Genomic DNA, 16,291 nt, shown 5'->3' on the forward strand with positions numbered 1-16,291 from the left:
AATAAAGATATGGGAGCACATCATGCAGACCTTTCCATATGGACATAGGAGACTAGCTCCTCTAGCAACTATTCATAATGTACATGAAACGGTTATAAATGTGGTACAATCAACAGGTCACATGATATGTTGCAAATAGTCAGTCTGGCTGAGTAGAGTTGAGTGGGTTGGTTATATACTCTAACACTGAACAGAAGCCAGGCACCTGCCCGTCAAATCCACAGAGCTTGCGTCGTTCCTGTAGAACGCTTTGATCTGACTCCATCTGTATAATCAATGTAATACTGACATTAATGTGCTATGGAGTGTGGTTGGTCTTACCTCTCCATTCAAGAAACAGTAGAGTATTGCAACAATGAAACCCTAGGAACAGAGAAAACACGATCACACACTCTCCATTATTTACTAATAAATTCAGGCATTGAACTCAGCTGGAATGAAAAGATACTGTGAATGGGATTGCTGGTAGACTGAGAATGGGTAAATTACTCTGCATATTTTGTGAACCAGTGGGGCATGAATTAGAAATTTAGGCGTTCGGCCAACTAACCAATTTCCAAACATGAATTCTGAGCACAGACTGACTTTCTGGTATGGTGTGAGGACCTCTTCACTGCATACACCGAAGGTGAATGGTTACTCTGTTGAATAACAGTCCAGGTCCCCGTGTACCTTGCATTCGTTAGCACAAAGTACAACACCTGATAGAAACCATCTCTCTTTATTTCAGATCCTTACAGCCTGCATGAAGCTTTAGCTAAGCAATACTTTTAGACGTCCCTCCAATACCATATGCTGCATATATCTAAACACCATTAGTGATTGGGTAGTGTTTGTACCAACGCCCCACTGGTTCTATCCTGCTCAATTAATATTGGAGGCCAATCTGCTTATTTAAAGAATGTCGCCATTGGCCTCATGCAAGTATTCTTGCTATCTTGTCAGAAGAACAGATTAAAATCGTGGTCTATTACAACAGCTGAATACAGCGGATGCTGGAAGTCCAAATAAAAGAAGATAATGTTTGGAAATGCTCAGCAGGTCTGGCAGCATCTGTGGAGAGATAAACTGAGTTCTGACTGAGTCACAACTTGAAACGTTAACTTATTTTCTGCCTCCTTAGATACTGCCAAACCCACAGAGTATTTCAAGCATTTTCTGTTTCTATTTAAAATAGCAGGTGGTGAGATATTGGCATATTTTCCAGGTTGATTTCAACAGCCCTCCTGCCTGGTTTTTGTTGTTGGGTTGTAAAGTTATAATTGCCCATTCCAACTCCACAGCGTGACAATGTGTGACACTTTTCAATTTCCACAGGATCTATCCTGTGGGGTCTGATATTAATGCAAAGCGAGAGACTTTGTTTTTGTGTACATCAGTCTAGTTTCTGAAGGCAAGTCACCTGCTCAAACAGTAATGTTCTTTTAGCCAATTTAATTCAACAGGAGATTTTGAGATTGAGATCAGTAGACATTTGTTAAGAATATCGAGGGAATTTAAAGCTAAAGACAGCTTTAACCAAAGCAACATTTATAATTAATTTCCATTTATATGTCTTCCAGAGAATCAGCTGTCATTCTAGAATATCAGGTTACCCACCTGGAAGGACCCCAGGGCTAGATCAAACACCATCCGGAAGTAGATGTTCAGATGGTCAGGGACAAATGCAAAGATAATGTAGTTTGCCCCAAATAGTGGGATGAGGAGCAAAGTGGACTTGGCCAGTCTCCTTTTAATAAAGAAATGCAACAATTAATAGCATATCAGTTTAGATTTCATAGATTTGCAGATGAAATTATTTGATATAAGTAAATAAAGAGGTTCTTTAACCTACTGCAACTTGGTTAAATGGGGAAGGAACCTTCACCAGGCAGGCAGGAGTTTCCTAACACTTATTTAAAATATACCAGATTTAAAATGAAACTTTGAAGTCCCAGCAAAAACCTACAACTTTGGATCTCCTCTCCGCTGATGACACTAAGAGAAGGGGCTACCTGGGTTCTGGGGCAGCTTCACTTACTTTACCAAAGGTCAGTCACGGATCTGATCCATTGAGGGTCGACCATGGGAATGTATCTACCAGTCGTATTTCTGCGGACTTTGACATGAGGAGCTCCTGATTGGCTCCCAGATTGGTGTCAAGTGTTCATTTTAATGGATGCAAAATCACGAGGTGCGCTTGTGCTGAAAATATAAACCTCTTCCCCACCACTGCCCTTGAGTGAGGTCAGAAGGTGCTCAAAATGTGAGCTGCAAATGTTAACAAGATCGGAAGGAGGGGTTCATGTTCTGGGAACAATGACCGGCAGGAAGCCAATGAAAGCAGCACACACTGGGACCCAGGTCAGATAGGGTTTGCCGGTTGTGATGTGGGTTTTGAGGGGGGGGACACTCTGTACTTACAGGTATTGCCTATACTCCCTTCCTCTACTGTCTGATGAATACACTTTCTGGATGAGGATTTGGATGATGGAGATGAACAGGACGAAGTTCACCTAAAAGAAAAGGAAAACATCACAGTTTGGTGGAGTTCAGCATTTCTGGCCTACGGTAAAACATGCTGCTGCAATGTCTGACAGCAAAAACAAATGGTTAGACTCTGTCCAAGGGGTTGTTTAGTTTTTGAAATTTCTCCAATTTTTAGTTGAAAAAGAATTTTCGCCACATTTAAGCTGAGCAAGGGGACAGTATGATGCCCCCTGCATACAGCCACCTCTGAGTACTGCATGGGGTGAAATCACGCTGCGCGATATTAGTGTTCAGGCATGCTATGATTTTCCTTAGCTCATCCTGCTCCTAAGATGTTGGTAAGTTTAATTTGAATGGGTTAAGCCCCTCCATTAAAAAGGAAATAAGAAACTTCCTATGGACAGATTAAGAATTTGCTCTTTATAGTTTGCAATATGATTCTAACCTCTTTTCTGGGTTCTGGCTTTGAAGGCCATTCTACTAAGGCTCCTGGACAAGGACAGCTCCCTATGGAACCAACACTGAGATTCTGCTATTTCAACTCCAGTGAAAAGTTTGCTCAGTCATTATTACATAGAATGTGCAGCACAAAAACAGGCCATTTGCCCCAAGTGGTCTTTACTAGTGTTTATGCTCCACATAAACGTCCTCCTCTCCCCCTTTTCATCTAACCCTTTCAGCATATTAATTGGGCTATAACTTCCGAGCTCCCCAGTGTCAGATTTGGGGGAATACTCCAAAAGTGCGCTGGGGAATCCTTCTCGGAAATGCCCAGGTTAGGGTTTGCACGGTAATTGCCCAGAATTGCACACTTCCTCTGTACAATTGCGCTGCGCTGGGAACCATCCGAAAATGCGATTTAAATCGCAAACTCCAAACGGGCTTATACCAATAGTTACCCAGAAAAAGTTAGAAGAATTCAAACCTCTTTTAACTTCTGGGTACCTATTGTAATGACCCAGACTGACCCCATGGGACTGTCCCACACCCCCGACCCCATGGGATTCCCCCAGCCCCCGACCTGTCCAACCCCCAACCTCCAATCCCCGAACACCTGACCTCTGATCCCCCAGCCCCCGACCTCCGACAAGCCTACCCCTGACCTCCGACAAGCCTACCCCTGACCTCCGACAAGCCTACCCCTGACCTCAGACAAGCCTATCCCTGGCCTCCGATTCCCTCAGCCCCGACCTCCGACAAGCCTACCCCACCCAACCTCCAACCTTTGACAACCCCATTCCCCCAACACCCCCCAACCTCCGATGCTCCCCCAGGACCTTGAACCCCTCCCCGCCCTCGACTTCAGACACCCCAACCCCCACCAGACCTCCAACCCAGCCCCTCCAGACTTCCAACTCCTCCCTGGATGTTGGACCCCCTCTGACTTCCGACTCCCCCTCCCCCACCGCCCAACCCAGATCTTGGACAAACCCCCACCCCCACCAGACCTCGGACCCCCTCCATCAGACCTCCATACCCCCCACCCACCCCAGACTTCGGACTACGCCCCCAGCCGGACCTCCGACCCCCTCCCCCCGGACGTTCGTCTGCATCCCAGACCTCTAACACCCCTCCCCTGGATCCCCAACTCCCTCCCACCCTTCCGCCGACCTTTCACCTCGACTCCCCACAGATTTCTGACCACCCCCCAACACCCACCCCCAAGACCTCCCCCGGGCACCCTGGATGCCCCCTACCCCCAAATCCCATCCAATTACCTTCTTCTTGGCCTAGCAATTTCCGTGGCCCTTTAAACTTACCTGCTTTATGGCAGAAAGTGCTGTAAAAAAGGGGGTGTGGTCTCCTTGAATCGGCTGGAGCTGCACTTTGCTGGGGCCTGTGAGGAGTCTTTTGATTCAGGCCCTAAGCAGCTCCGGCGAACGCAAGGGTCAGTGTAATTTTCAAGACCAGGTAAGTTTGGAGATATTTCTTCTAATTCCTGCCGGCCTGCACTTTCCAACGACGCTAGTTGGAAGTTATGGCCCACTTATTCCATTCTCCTTCCACTCCAGCTTCCCCTTAAATCTGTCGATGCTATTCACCTCAATGACTCCATATGGTAGCGACTTCCACATCCTAACCACTCACTGCTGGAAGAGGTTTCTCCTGAATTCTCTATTGACTTTATTAGTGACTCTCATATTTATGGGCCCTCGGTTCTGGTCTGCCTCATGTGTGGAAACATCCTCTCTACGTCTACCCGGCGTCCTCTATCAGGCTATTCCTCAGCCCTTTTTCCAGAGAAAAGCAAATAAATGATATTTGCTGATAAAAGCTAAAGCACTGTGGATGCTGGAAATCTGAAATAAAAACAGGAATTGCTGGAAAAACTCATCAAGGTCTGGCAACATCCGTGGAGAGGGGAACAGAGTTCATGTGCGGGTTTCATGCTGGGCAGGAGCAGAGAACCCAGCGGCAGGTCAAAAGTTGGAAACCCGCCGGTGTAAAAACAGGTTGCAATTCTCCCGATGGGAGGTTAATGGCGGGTCGGTTATCTCGCAGACTAGAGGCTCGATCGCCATTTGCATTCATTAACATCTCATGAATGCTCATTAAAACAGCTGCTCGCTGGAATCTTATCAGGCCTTCCAATCTCGTGTCATGCCAGCAGGAAATTACGTCGGCCTCAAACCCGTTTGAAAAGGGCGACGTGCACAAGTCAGACCTCAATTCACTGGTAGCTTTGAGGTGAGTGGAACATACATCGCCTACCTGCCATAGCGCTGCGCCAGTCTGCTGGGGCTGGAGGGTTGGTCTGCACCTGCTCTTTGCCTACGCTGTCCTGAAGGACACCACTGGGCTGTGGTACTCGTACAGGCCTCCACTTTCAGGCACTGACCAGCACTGTAGCCGGGGCTGGGGAGTGCAAGGGTCTTTTACTCCTGGTGGCTGAGACCATTGTCCACAAGGACACCGCTGTGCAGTGGTAGTCAGGCAGAACTTCACTTTCAGAAACCAGCACTTCAATGGTCGGGGGGGTGGGGGTAGGCTAAGAGGGGAAGGTGGAGATGATGAACACAAGGTGGGAAATGGGGAAGGAAGGCTGTGGAATGGCAGTGAGAGGGAAAGGTGAATGCAATGGGGGCCTTTCTGGCATCGTCCTCTAACTTGTTGCCTCAAGAGAGATCAGGAGTCTGCTTAAAGAGAAAGAAGGAAGACCTCCTTGTGATGAAAGCCACTGAAAGCCAATGGCTTCATTAGTGCTGTTAAAGGGCTACTCAGAACTCAGTGGCTTCACATCACAGTCACTTCATCTCAAGAGTAACACATTGGATTGTAGAATTTGGGAATGCAGGAAACAGTGAGGGAGGCACAGCTGTATCATATATGACATTCCATCAATGAAGGCCTGTCACGTGTTCACCAGAATTGAAACTCCTAATGGGCCAAAGGGCATCCACTCATTGACCATGAGCAACTGATTGGTCATTAAAATGCCACATCAGAGATTGGAGCACAGAGCTAGGTTGGGTCACTCATCTCACTGAAACTTTAGCATCCCACAAAGGGCTCAAGATGTTACCTATCTGTGATGCCATCTTGGTCACCTCGATGTGTGCGCCAGTGTCTCAAGGACAAGGTGGCATCAGCCACCGGGCAAGTAGGGCAGGAAAACTATGGGCACTTACAGTCTCCAAACGCCTCTGAGCTTCACTTTCTTGCCCCTTGAATCATTAATGTCTTCAATGTTTCCTTTCAGAGAAAAGGCAAAAGCAGATATGGATCCAGGGCTCAATGCTGCCTTTGTCAGGCACCTAATGTAACAGAGGAGGCAAAGGAGGGAGAGGTGACTCCGTGCACAGCTCCAGCAGGAGGGACATGGTCAAGCGGAGTCACAGCACAAACAGGAGGGTCAGGAGGAGAGATCCAGGCAACGGAGGTGAATCACCAGACCTAGGGTTTATTGCAGAAGACTCTCCAATTACAAATGGGTGAGAGGCAATGCCATTTATGTCTGTGCTTGTCCTGACCTCTGGTTCGTCACATATGCCACATTCTTCGTGAAGACCTGACTCCACATGGAGTTGGAGGGTATCCCCAGCCAGTGGCTTTGAAGGCGACCGCTGCACTCAATTTCTTGGCCTCTGGTTCTTTCCAGGGACCAGCAGGTGACCTGTGCAGCATCTCTCAGTCCACAACACATCGATGCATAAAGGAGGTCACAGATGCCCTTTACAGGAGGGCCCATCATTATGTCAGGTTTGCTCTGGATGAAGATAGCCAGGCTGCGAGATTCACCGGCTTCACCACCATCTCAGGCTTCCCAAGAGTACAGGGTGCAATAGGCTGCACCCATGTGGCTATACGGGCTCCATGGCAGCAGCCCCTAATGTTTATAAACCGCAAGGGCGATCATTCCATCAATGTACAATTGGTGTGTGATAACTGGAAGTACATTACGTACATTTGTGCCTGGTACCCTGGGAGTTGCCATGACTCCTACATCCTGAATCACTCCCAGGTGCCTGAGATTTTCAAGGGGCGATTACGTCTGCAGGGATAGCTGCTTGGGGATAAGGGCTACCCGCTGAAACGCTGGCTGATGACACCAGTGCATCGCCCTCACAGTTGTTCTCACAGCTCCACATGTCCCTTATAGAGCAGACCATAGGGCTTCTGAAGGTGCGTTTCAGACACTTGGACCGCTCAGGTGGTTCACTCCAATACACTCCCGACAGGGTTTCCTGCATCATCGCAGTGTGTTGCACCCATTCACAATCTGGCAATGCAAAGAGGTGACCCCACCCCACCAGAGGATGAGCTGGAGAAGGATGAGAGCACATCGGAGGATGAAGATCCGGTTGCCCAGGAACCTCAGGAGGCTGTTGAGGGTCAGTACGAGTGCAATCACGCCATGGAGGAAGGAAAATGTGGGAGACGTGCCTGTGATACGTTAATCGCTGACAGATTTCAGGAAGAGTAAAGTTAAGGGAGGGAATATGGCCACCTCTCTCCTAGCCCTCAATGCCGTTCCCTTACATCTCAGGGGATGTTCAACCACTTGCAGCAACAACGAGTCCCACATTCACACTTGCCTCATGAATCGCCAGGCCATGATCTTTGCTTTTGTCGGTGGGGCCCTGTGAGTGAGTTCACTCTGGGAACTGAGAGTCCCCTGAGGAACAAGAGTGATTCGAGTGAAGACTTGAAGCCTTTGCTACCATCTAATGACACAAACATGGCTGTGACTGAGATGTGGACATGCCGAGGGATCTCCTCCTCCTGGGCATCTCTTTTCTTCCGCCACTACCACTGAGGAGACACAAATGTCTCTAAAAAATCGATGCTGATGAGCTGCCCTCACTCAATGGTGCTCCTTGAGGAAGAAGGGTTAGAAACGCTTACATCACACACTTCAAATAAAGATTTAAACACATCTCCCTGACATCACACAAGGGGTGTGGAGACTAGTTCCCAGTGGGGTGGGCACCACTGAAACTGCCCAGCACCGCACTTAGTCCCATAAATGGAAAATTCCGCCCAGTGTATGAAGTCCACTGAAGTAGAACCATACGGAGTCGAAGTGTTAACTCTGTTTCTCTCTCCACAGATGATGCCAGCTTGCTGAGTTCGTCCAGCATTTCCTAATTTTATCCAAGACTTTCCTGATCTTTCCTGCTTAGTATAACCTCTCAGCTCTGACATCATCCTTATAGATCTTTTCTGCACCTTCTTCAGTGCCTCTACATTGTTTTTGTAAGGGGGACTGGAACTGTGCACAGTGTGATTGTAACAACAGAACCATGGCTGTGGCAACGTTAAGAAAAAATATCTGCAGTTATATATGTGTGAAACTCTACACACTGAACTAATGTCCTCAGCTGTACCTCAGCAGCAGTTCTCTCTGAGTCAAAATGTTGCAGTTTTAAGTCCAACTCCAGAGAGTTGAACACAAAATCCAGACTGACAATCTAGTGCAGTACTGAAGGAGTGCTACACTACCGGAGGTGCATTTTTCCAATGAGACATTACACTCTCTCAGATGGACATAAAAGGACTCAAGGTATGATTCTGAAGAAGGGCAAGGGATTATCTCTGCCATTGTTGTCAATATTGATTGAAAATTAGCTAAAATGGAAGAGATCAACAAACATGCAAAAAACAGTTCATCTGGTTGTTATCACATTGCTGTTTGTGGGAGCTTGCTGTGCAGAAGTTGTACGGCATATTTCCCCCATTACAACAGTGACTACGCTTCAATAAATACTTCCTTGGTTATATGGCTCTTTGGACCCTACAGAGGCCGTGAAAGGCATTGTAGAAATGTGTGTCTTGCTTTCTTATCTCTCAGGGATGAACTGAGGACTGCGGATGGGAAAATCAAACAGGAATGGTCCAGACCACTCCTGTGTACCTCCTAGTCGCCAACCTCAGACTGGCACTAGCACGAAGGCATGAGGATTTCTTGCCCTCACTCTCAGCCAGTGCTAGTGTGAGACCCAGGGAGACCAGTGGCAGGAAAAAACAGAGAAAATACCATCACAAATGCTGTACAATCATGATTGACAATGCCGATGTCATCGCAGCTATACAGGAGGAACACTCACCAAAATTGTCATAGAAATCGGAGCCTTAATAATCCAAAAGTATGGAGAGGCAAGGGATTCCCAGCACCTAAAGGAAATATCCAGTTAAAAACCAGGTTTTTTTTTTTAACTTTTGTAATAAGTAACCTTGTAGAACTCCCAGAATACCTGAGTGAGCTGATTTCAGCAGGGGTACCAGTGTAAACAGAGTGCATCAACTGACCACACATAATAGTGCAGAATGAGAACGGTTAACCAGGGTTCCTCATCATGATCTCCATCCAGTGACTCCCGCTGGAAGGTGTGTTTGTGTGTGTGTGTAATGCAGTCTCTGTGTGTGTAGGGGTGTGTGTGTGTGTCGGGGTGTGTGTGTGTTGGGGGGGGGCTGTGTGTGTAGGGGTGCAGTGCATGTAGGTGTGTATGTAAGTGTGTGGTGTATGTAGGGGTTGTGTGTGTAGAGATGTGTGTGTGCGTGTGTCTGTATAGTGTGTGTAGGGGTGTGGTGTATGTAGGGTGTGTGTGCAGGGTGTGTGTGTGTGTATAGTGTGTGTAAGGGTGTGGTGTGTAAGGTGCGCGTGTAGGGTGCGTGTATGTTGTTTGTATGTGTAGGTCGTGTGTTTAAGGTGTGTGTGTACGGTGTGTGTAGGTATGTGTGTATGGTGTACATGTATGTTGTTTGTATGTGTAGGTGGTGTGTAGGTGTGTGTGTAGCTGTGCATCTGTAGGGATGAATATGTGGGTGTGTAGGGCTGCTTTTCATTGTGTGAATGTGTGTCTGTTGAAGTGTGTGTGTAGGGGTGTGTGTCTATGGGTGTGTATGTATGTTAGGGGTACATGTGTGGGTGGGTGTTTTTGGGTAGGTGTGCTGTCTGGCACTCAATTTGAAAAACTTCAATGGCCAAATATCTGATAACACTCATCATCCAGGCTCACCCAGGGAGAATCTCCTCTGAACTGGATACTGGAGGGCAGCTGTAGTGATTGAAGGTATAGCCTTTCCTACTGCCTATCAGGGGTCACCTGATTGCTCTTGGAGACTCCAGCCAATGAACCCTAAGCGTGGGTAAACCTAGTTGAGGGTCAAGCATGGTTCAAGCATATAGCTTCTGAAAAGCTGTCTGTAATAAAGTTATCTGTTTCTTGTAGAAACTTGTCCGCTCCAAGTCATTACATTTAGCGACGAGGGTAAAATAGCTCCGACGCTGCATCTCACCTTGTTGACGTGAGTATATCGAACCTTCAGCAAAAAAGAAAATTATACTCGTCAGTCATGTCATCTTCGACTGAATTGATCCTTATGACGCGACTATGGTAGACTGAAGCCAGTATACAGAGAGCCTTGGTTTTTATTTCATGGCAAATGAAATAACCGCAGAGGAGAAGCAGAAAGCGATCCTTTTGAGTGTCTGTGGTAACAAGACAGACAACCTCATCCGCAGCCTGATGGCCCCAAACACGCCCAATTCTAAATCTTTTAGTGAATTAGCAGACCTGGTGAAGACACGTTTTCAGCCAAAGCCATCCACGATAATGCAGAGATTTAAGTTTAACTCCAGAGTGAGGGGTTAACCCCAGGAGAGTCCATTGCAACCTATATAGTGAAGTTGAAGCAGTTGACTGAGCACTGCGACTTGGGAATCACAGTCAATGAGATGCTGTGGGACCGATTAGTTTGTAGAGTTCACGACGCTGCCATTCAGCGCCGTTTACTGGCAGAAGACGACATCAATTTGAAGAGCATGCTGGAAATAGCATTAGCCATGGAAAGTGCTGTGAGAGACTCACAGGCTTTACAGAATGTATAACATGGGGCTGTTCCTCATGTGGGGTGGGAACCTCCCTCCGGGTGTGGCTCAAAGACCAGAGACACAGCAGCGAAACGAGAGGCAATGTCCGCTGTTAGAAACATGAAAAAACCGAGTAGAAACATTTCAGCAGCGACTCCAAGGTTAACCTGTTATAGATGTTGGGGGTGACCACAGACTGGACACCCGTAAATTCGAGGAGACGGAATGCTTACTGTCATAAGAAAGGTTACGTAATAAAGCAATGCAGGACAAAATCAAAACAGCCCATAAAGCAGCAAACCAATATGATTAAATTGAATAATACAGCAGAACCTGAAGCTGCCGATACCGATATCTATTCCCTGTACAATGTCACAACAGTAAAAACCGAACCTATTACTGTCACAATCCAAGTGAATGGGAAGCCACTGGTAATGGAGGTAGATACGGGAGCCTCAACCACAGTGGTGGGTGAGCACAGGTTTAAATACCTAAATGAAGGTTCCCAGCCACTGAATCTGGAGCAAACAACGGCTCAGTTGAAGACATACACTGGTGACCCCATACAGGTAATGGGCAACACCCCAGTACCTGAGCCCTATAGGCAACAGACAGACCAGCTTCCAGTGATCATAGTGAAGGTGAAGGACCTAGTCTTCTGGGCCGAGACTGGTTACAAAAAATTAGGCTCAATTGGACTGAAATACTTCACTTGAGAACAGGAGGAGTTCCTGAGCTGCTAAGGAAATATGAGTGTATTTTGTGATGAATTAGAGAGATTAAAAGGCTTGCAAGCAAAAATATATTTGGATTCTCAGGCGACACCACATTTCTTTAAGGCCAGGCCTGTGCCTTATGCCCTAAAGGAGAAGGTGGAAGCAGAACTGTGCCAGTTAGAAAAGCGGGGCATCATTCAACCTGTCCAATTCTCAGAATGGGCAGTGCCCATAGTCCCAGTGGGGACTATGTACCTGACCAAACTATACATATTTGTGGGTCTATAAATTGACTGTGAACACGGCAGCCAAATTTGATTAATATCCTATCCCGAGGATAGACGACTTGTTTGCAAAGCTAGATGGAGGCAAATCTTATACAAAACTGAACATGAGCCGTGCTTTTCAACAACTAGAGCTGGATAGCACACCTAGAGGGTATGTAACCATCAACACACACAAAGGACTTTATCAATATACTACCCTTTGTAATATTGTCTGCATGTGCAGTCTTCCAAAGGACAATGGAGAGCCTTTTGTAAGGACTTCCCAGAGTAGTAGTGTACCTGGATGATGCTCTGATCACAGGGTCAACTGAAGCCGAACAGTTGGCCAACCTGGAAGAGATGTTAAGAAGATTCTTGGAATCCGGAGTATGATTAAAGAAAGAGAAACGTACATTCCAAGCTCCAGAAGTTACTTACCTGGGTCACAGGGTGGATGCAATGGGTTTGCATCTGGTAGAAGAGAAAGTTGGGCAACCTAAGAGGCGTTCTCTCCGTCCAGTGTAACCAAAGTCTTTTCTGGGCATGATCAATTATTATAGCCACTTCTGGCCAAATTTGCCAACAGTGTTAGCACTTGTTATTGAAAAAGAATCATTGCTGGTCATGGAATTTGCAACTAGAAGAAGCCTTTGTGAAAGTTAAGAAGCTATTACATTCATTGTGTCTACTGGTACATTATATTGATATTAATATGTGATGCTTCCTTATGGTGCGGGAGCTGTACTATCACACAGAATGGAAGTTGGATCAGAAAGGCCAATCGACTATGTCTCCAGAACCCTCTCCACAGCTGAAAAGGGTTACTCCCAACAAGAAAAGGAAGGTTTATCGGTGATATTCGGAGTGAAGAAATTCCACCAGTATCTGCCTGGATATACTTCACCATTGTTTCGAATCATAAAGCATTAATGGGTTTATTCAGTAAGGATAAAGTCATTCTGACAATAGCATTAGCAAGAATACAACATTGGGCTTTCATATTATCTGCCTAAGAGTACACCTTTATGTGCCGTCCTGGCTTGCATATTGCAAATGCGGATACACTCAGTCATCTCCCGTTACCAGATAGCTTTGTATATGCTCCTGTTCCACAAGAGGTTGTGCTTGTACTGAATTTCTTGGATTCTTCACCTGTATGTGCGAAGTAAATTAGGAATTGGATGAACAGAGATCCAATTTTGCTAAAAGTCCGAGACCTTGTATTGTAAGGGTGGTAAAATTCACTAGCGTCTGAAGAGATGAGACCATTCCATGCCCGAAAAACCGGGTTAAGTTGTCAAGATGGAATCTTGTTGTGGGGATCAAGAGTCAGCGTCCCTTTGCAAGTAAGTGAACCGCTTTTGATAAAGCTTCACAGTGCACGTCCAGACATATCGAGGATGGAAATGCTTCCGCAAAGCTATGTCTGGTGGCCAGGCATTGACAGTGACATTGAAAGCCTGGTCAAGCACTGTCTCCATTGTCAGCAACAACAGAAGTTGCCTGTTGCAGCTTCACTGCATCCGTGGGAGTGGCCTGGTTAACCCTGGGTTAGACTACATGTTGATTATGTAGGACCATTCTTAGGTACCATGTTTTTATTGATCGTAGATGCACATTCTAAATGGATGAACGTGTATGAAGTCAGATCACTGACATCGAACGCAACTATTGAAAAGCCCCGTCATTGTTTTAGTATACATGGCCTACCGGAAGTCATCATTTTGGATAATGGTACAGTCTTTACCAGTACAGTGTTTCAGAGATTCATGAATTTAAATGGAATCAGACACATTAAAACAGCAACATATCATCTAATCATCTCTCATCAATTGGTTTAGCTGAAAGAGCTGTGCAAACTTTCAAATCTGGAATGAAGAGGTTATCAGAAGCTACTCTGGAAATTTGACTTTCCTGCTTTCTTCTTAATTATCGTACAACACCTCATTCAACTACGGTCCAACACTGTCTGAATTATTGATGAAATGCTGCCTACATACAAGGTTAAGTCTGGTGTTTCCAAATTTGGAGGGGAAGGTAGAGAAGAACCAGAGTAATCAAAAATTGAATCATAACATTCATGGTAAAGCTCAAAGATTCACTGTAAGGGATACAGTTTTCATGTGGAATGTTGGACGTGGACCTTGTTGGCTTCCTGGTACAATTGTCTCAGAAACTGGTCCCTTGTCCTTCCAGATGGAAGTGGAAGACCGAGTTGTTTGAAAACATGTGGATCATTTTAGGAGTAAAGAGATGGTCCAACATCCAGTGATTCCACCTGTGATTAATGTCGAACCATTAATCCCTGAGGTGACAGACTGACCCAGAACAGACATCGTTGATGTCTCTGTGGAGTTGCCTAACTCTGAACTGCCACTTTCTAATGATGTACCTGATGCTGCAGTTCCTGATCATGTTGATCCAGTGGGAAAACCTCAAGTGGCAGAGCTACGCTGCTCTAACTGAATAAGGAAACCACCTCAAAGACTTAATCTTTAATCACCTGACCTGTATGTATGTATTTGTTGTGAGTTATTCAAATGTTCTCTGTAAATAGGAAGTGTAAAAAACTAAAGTGGTAGTAAATGTAGTGATTGAAAGTATAGCCTTTCTTACTGCCTATCAGGGGTCACGTGATTGTCCTTGGAGTCTCTGACCAATGAGCCCTAAGTGCGGGTAATTCAGGGCAGGGTGGGCGTGGCTTTTCTAGTTGAGGGCTTGGTTCCAGTATATAGATTCTGAAAAGCTCTTTGTAATTAAGTTATCTGTTTCAAGTAGAAACCTGTCCAGTACGTCAAGTCATTACAGCAGCTGATGTCTGGAATTGGAAACAGTAAGAATCAATTAGAAAACAGCTTTCACATTGCTTTAATTTAGATAGGCCTGTTTTCTCTTACCCGGTATTACTATAGTGCAGCATGGCAAGTGTCCAACTGATAGTGAGCAACAGTGGAGTACCTATAGAAACAGAAATAGGGTCATCAATGGTATAAAACAGAAGTGTTGTACCTCAGACCGTGATTCTCCCCATGGTGAACAACACAGATGCAGGTGGTCAGCAAGTCTACTATTTTCAAAATGAATCTATTGCTTCATGATGGAAGGGATTAAGGAAATCGGATTAAGAAAATTGATGATAGGATTAAGGGATTAATGCAATCAGTTAAAACAAAACACTCCTCATCTTCCTACTCGTTCTTTTGTCAGGTTTAGTGGTTGAATTTTTGTTAGTGAGGACAGTGACTTGTGTCAATAACAATAAATGACAGTTTCAGCAGGTTCCCAGTCAATATGGTGAAGCGGCAGTATGCATTGGCTGCCATTTCCTGTGCCCGCCAGCGTCCGGCGTGTTTGGTGGTGTGAGTGGACAACATGGTGAGAAGGCCAAGAATCGGTTTCACAATGTTGTGAAACCAGTTTGCGATCGTCCGTTCCGCCCACTGATGGCGGGCCACGTTTCCCACCATCAGACGTCAGGAACCTCATTGTAATATGTCAGCATATCATTATAAGGCCAGCTCGCCTGACTCATCCCCGCCGCTAGATCGTCTGCCCACGTCAGCAGGAAAACACGCCGACGTGTTTCACAGCAGCATATATAAGGCGTGCACTTGGCGGGCTGCACTTTGCTTGGGACTTCAAGGTTTGTTTCCCCACTTTGCTTCGGGCAGCACTCACAGTCATCAGCGCCAGGCTTCACAGGCAGCACCACATCACTTTTAGGGGGGCTCACATGTAGGTCTCTACCTACCAGATCAGCCATATGTGGGTGGAATTTCAATGGTTGCAGGGCTAGGTATTGCTTGGGGAAGAGAGAGAAGTGGCCTCAGGCAAGGGAAGAGGCTGTAGGATGAGAGCTGGACTGGCGAAGGAGGGTAACCCAGGGACTGTGTGGGGCCACATGTTGATCTGTGCAAGTGGCCTCAAGATGGTGAGGGCTGAGGAGGTGGTCTCCAGAGGATATAAGGCCAGATGGAGATGTAAGGTTGTGAATGAAAGAATGAGTGGTGATGTCCCTTGAGCTGGCAGTGAGTGAGGTGCCAGTGAATGTGTGATGGGCTTGAGTGTGTGAGTTTAGAGTGATGAGATGATTGCTTTACCCTGGCTGCATGGATGAGATCAATCATCTATCTGCATTGGACCATCAATCTCTTCTGTGCAACATTGGCACTGATCACCCCTGCCATCGACTACCAAGTCGAAGTGGTAATGTAGCTGCCCTTCCTACGGTCAAAGTGGGGGTAGAGGACATCACCGCGGACCTCCAGGGCATCCAAAGGGTGCTCGATGGCTGCAGTCTTCTTGCTTTTCTGGACCATGTTTTCTTTGCTGCAGTCCTGGGCTAGAAGCATTAAGTGCGGCTGTACTTTAAATGTGGCACCGGGCGTGCTGAAGCGGTGGGGTGATGGCGTGGCAGGCGAATTGGAGCCCGCCCGCCATCAAACCGGTGTGTTTCCCAGGAATGCATGAGTAATGTGGCGGGTTTGGGATGATACAACGTGAAAGCCCATCAGCATGGTTGGCGG

At 46.4% G+C, this 16,291-nt stretch overlaps 1 protein-coding gene across 1 annotated transcript in view; it reads right to left on the reverse strand.

Annotated features, from left to right (window-relative positions):
• Nucleotides 1-258: 258 nt before the first annotated feature.
• LOC144667701 (vasoactive intestinal polypeptide receptor-like) overlaps nt 259-16,291 on the reverse strand; it is a 38,513-nt gene continuing 22,480 nt past the window's right edge. The window contains exons 5-9 of the mRNA XM_078529153.1: nt 14,663-14,723; nt 9,018-9,084; nt 2,404-2,495; nt 1,600-1,729; nt 259-363 (exon numbers count right to left, since the gene is read on the reverse strand). Coding sequence (XP_078385279.1) covers nt 274-363; nt 1,600-1,729; nt 2,404-2,495; nt 9,018-9,084; nt 14,663-14,723 — 440 coding nt within the window. The 3' untranslated portion in view covers nt 259-273. The remainder of the gene's footprint in view (nt 364-1,599; nt 1,730-2,403; nt 2,496-9,017; nt 9,085-14,662; nt 14,724-16,291) is intronic.

This window comes from Cetorhinus maximus, chromosome 25 (assembly GCF_964194155.1).
Source record: "Cetorhinus maximus chromosome 25, sCetMax3.hap1.1, whole genome shotgun sequence".
Taxonomy (NCBI): domain Eukaryota; kingdom Metazoa; phylum Chordata; class Chondrichthyes; order Lamniformes; family Cetorhinidae; genus Cetorhinus; species Cetorhinus maximus.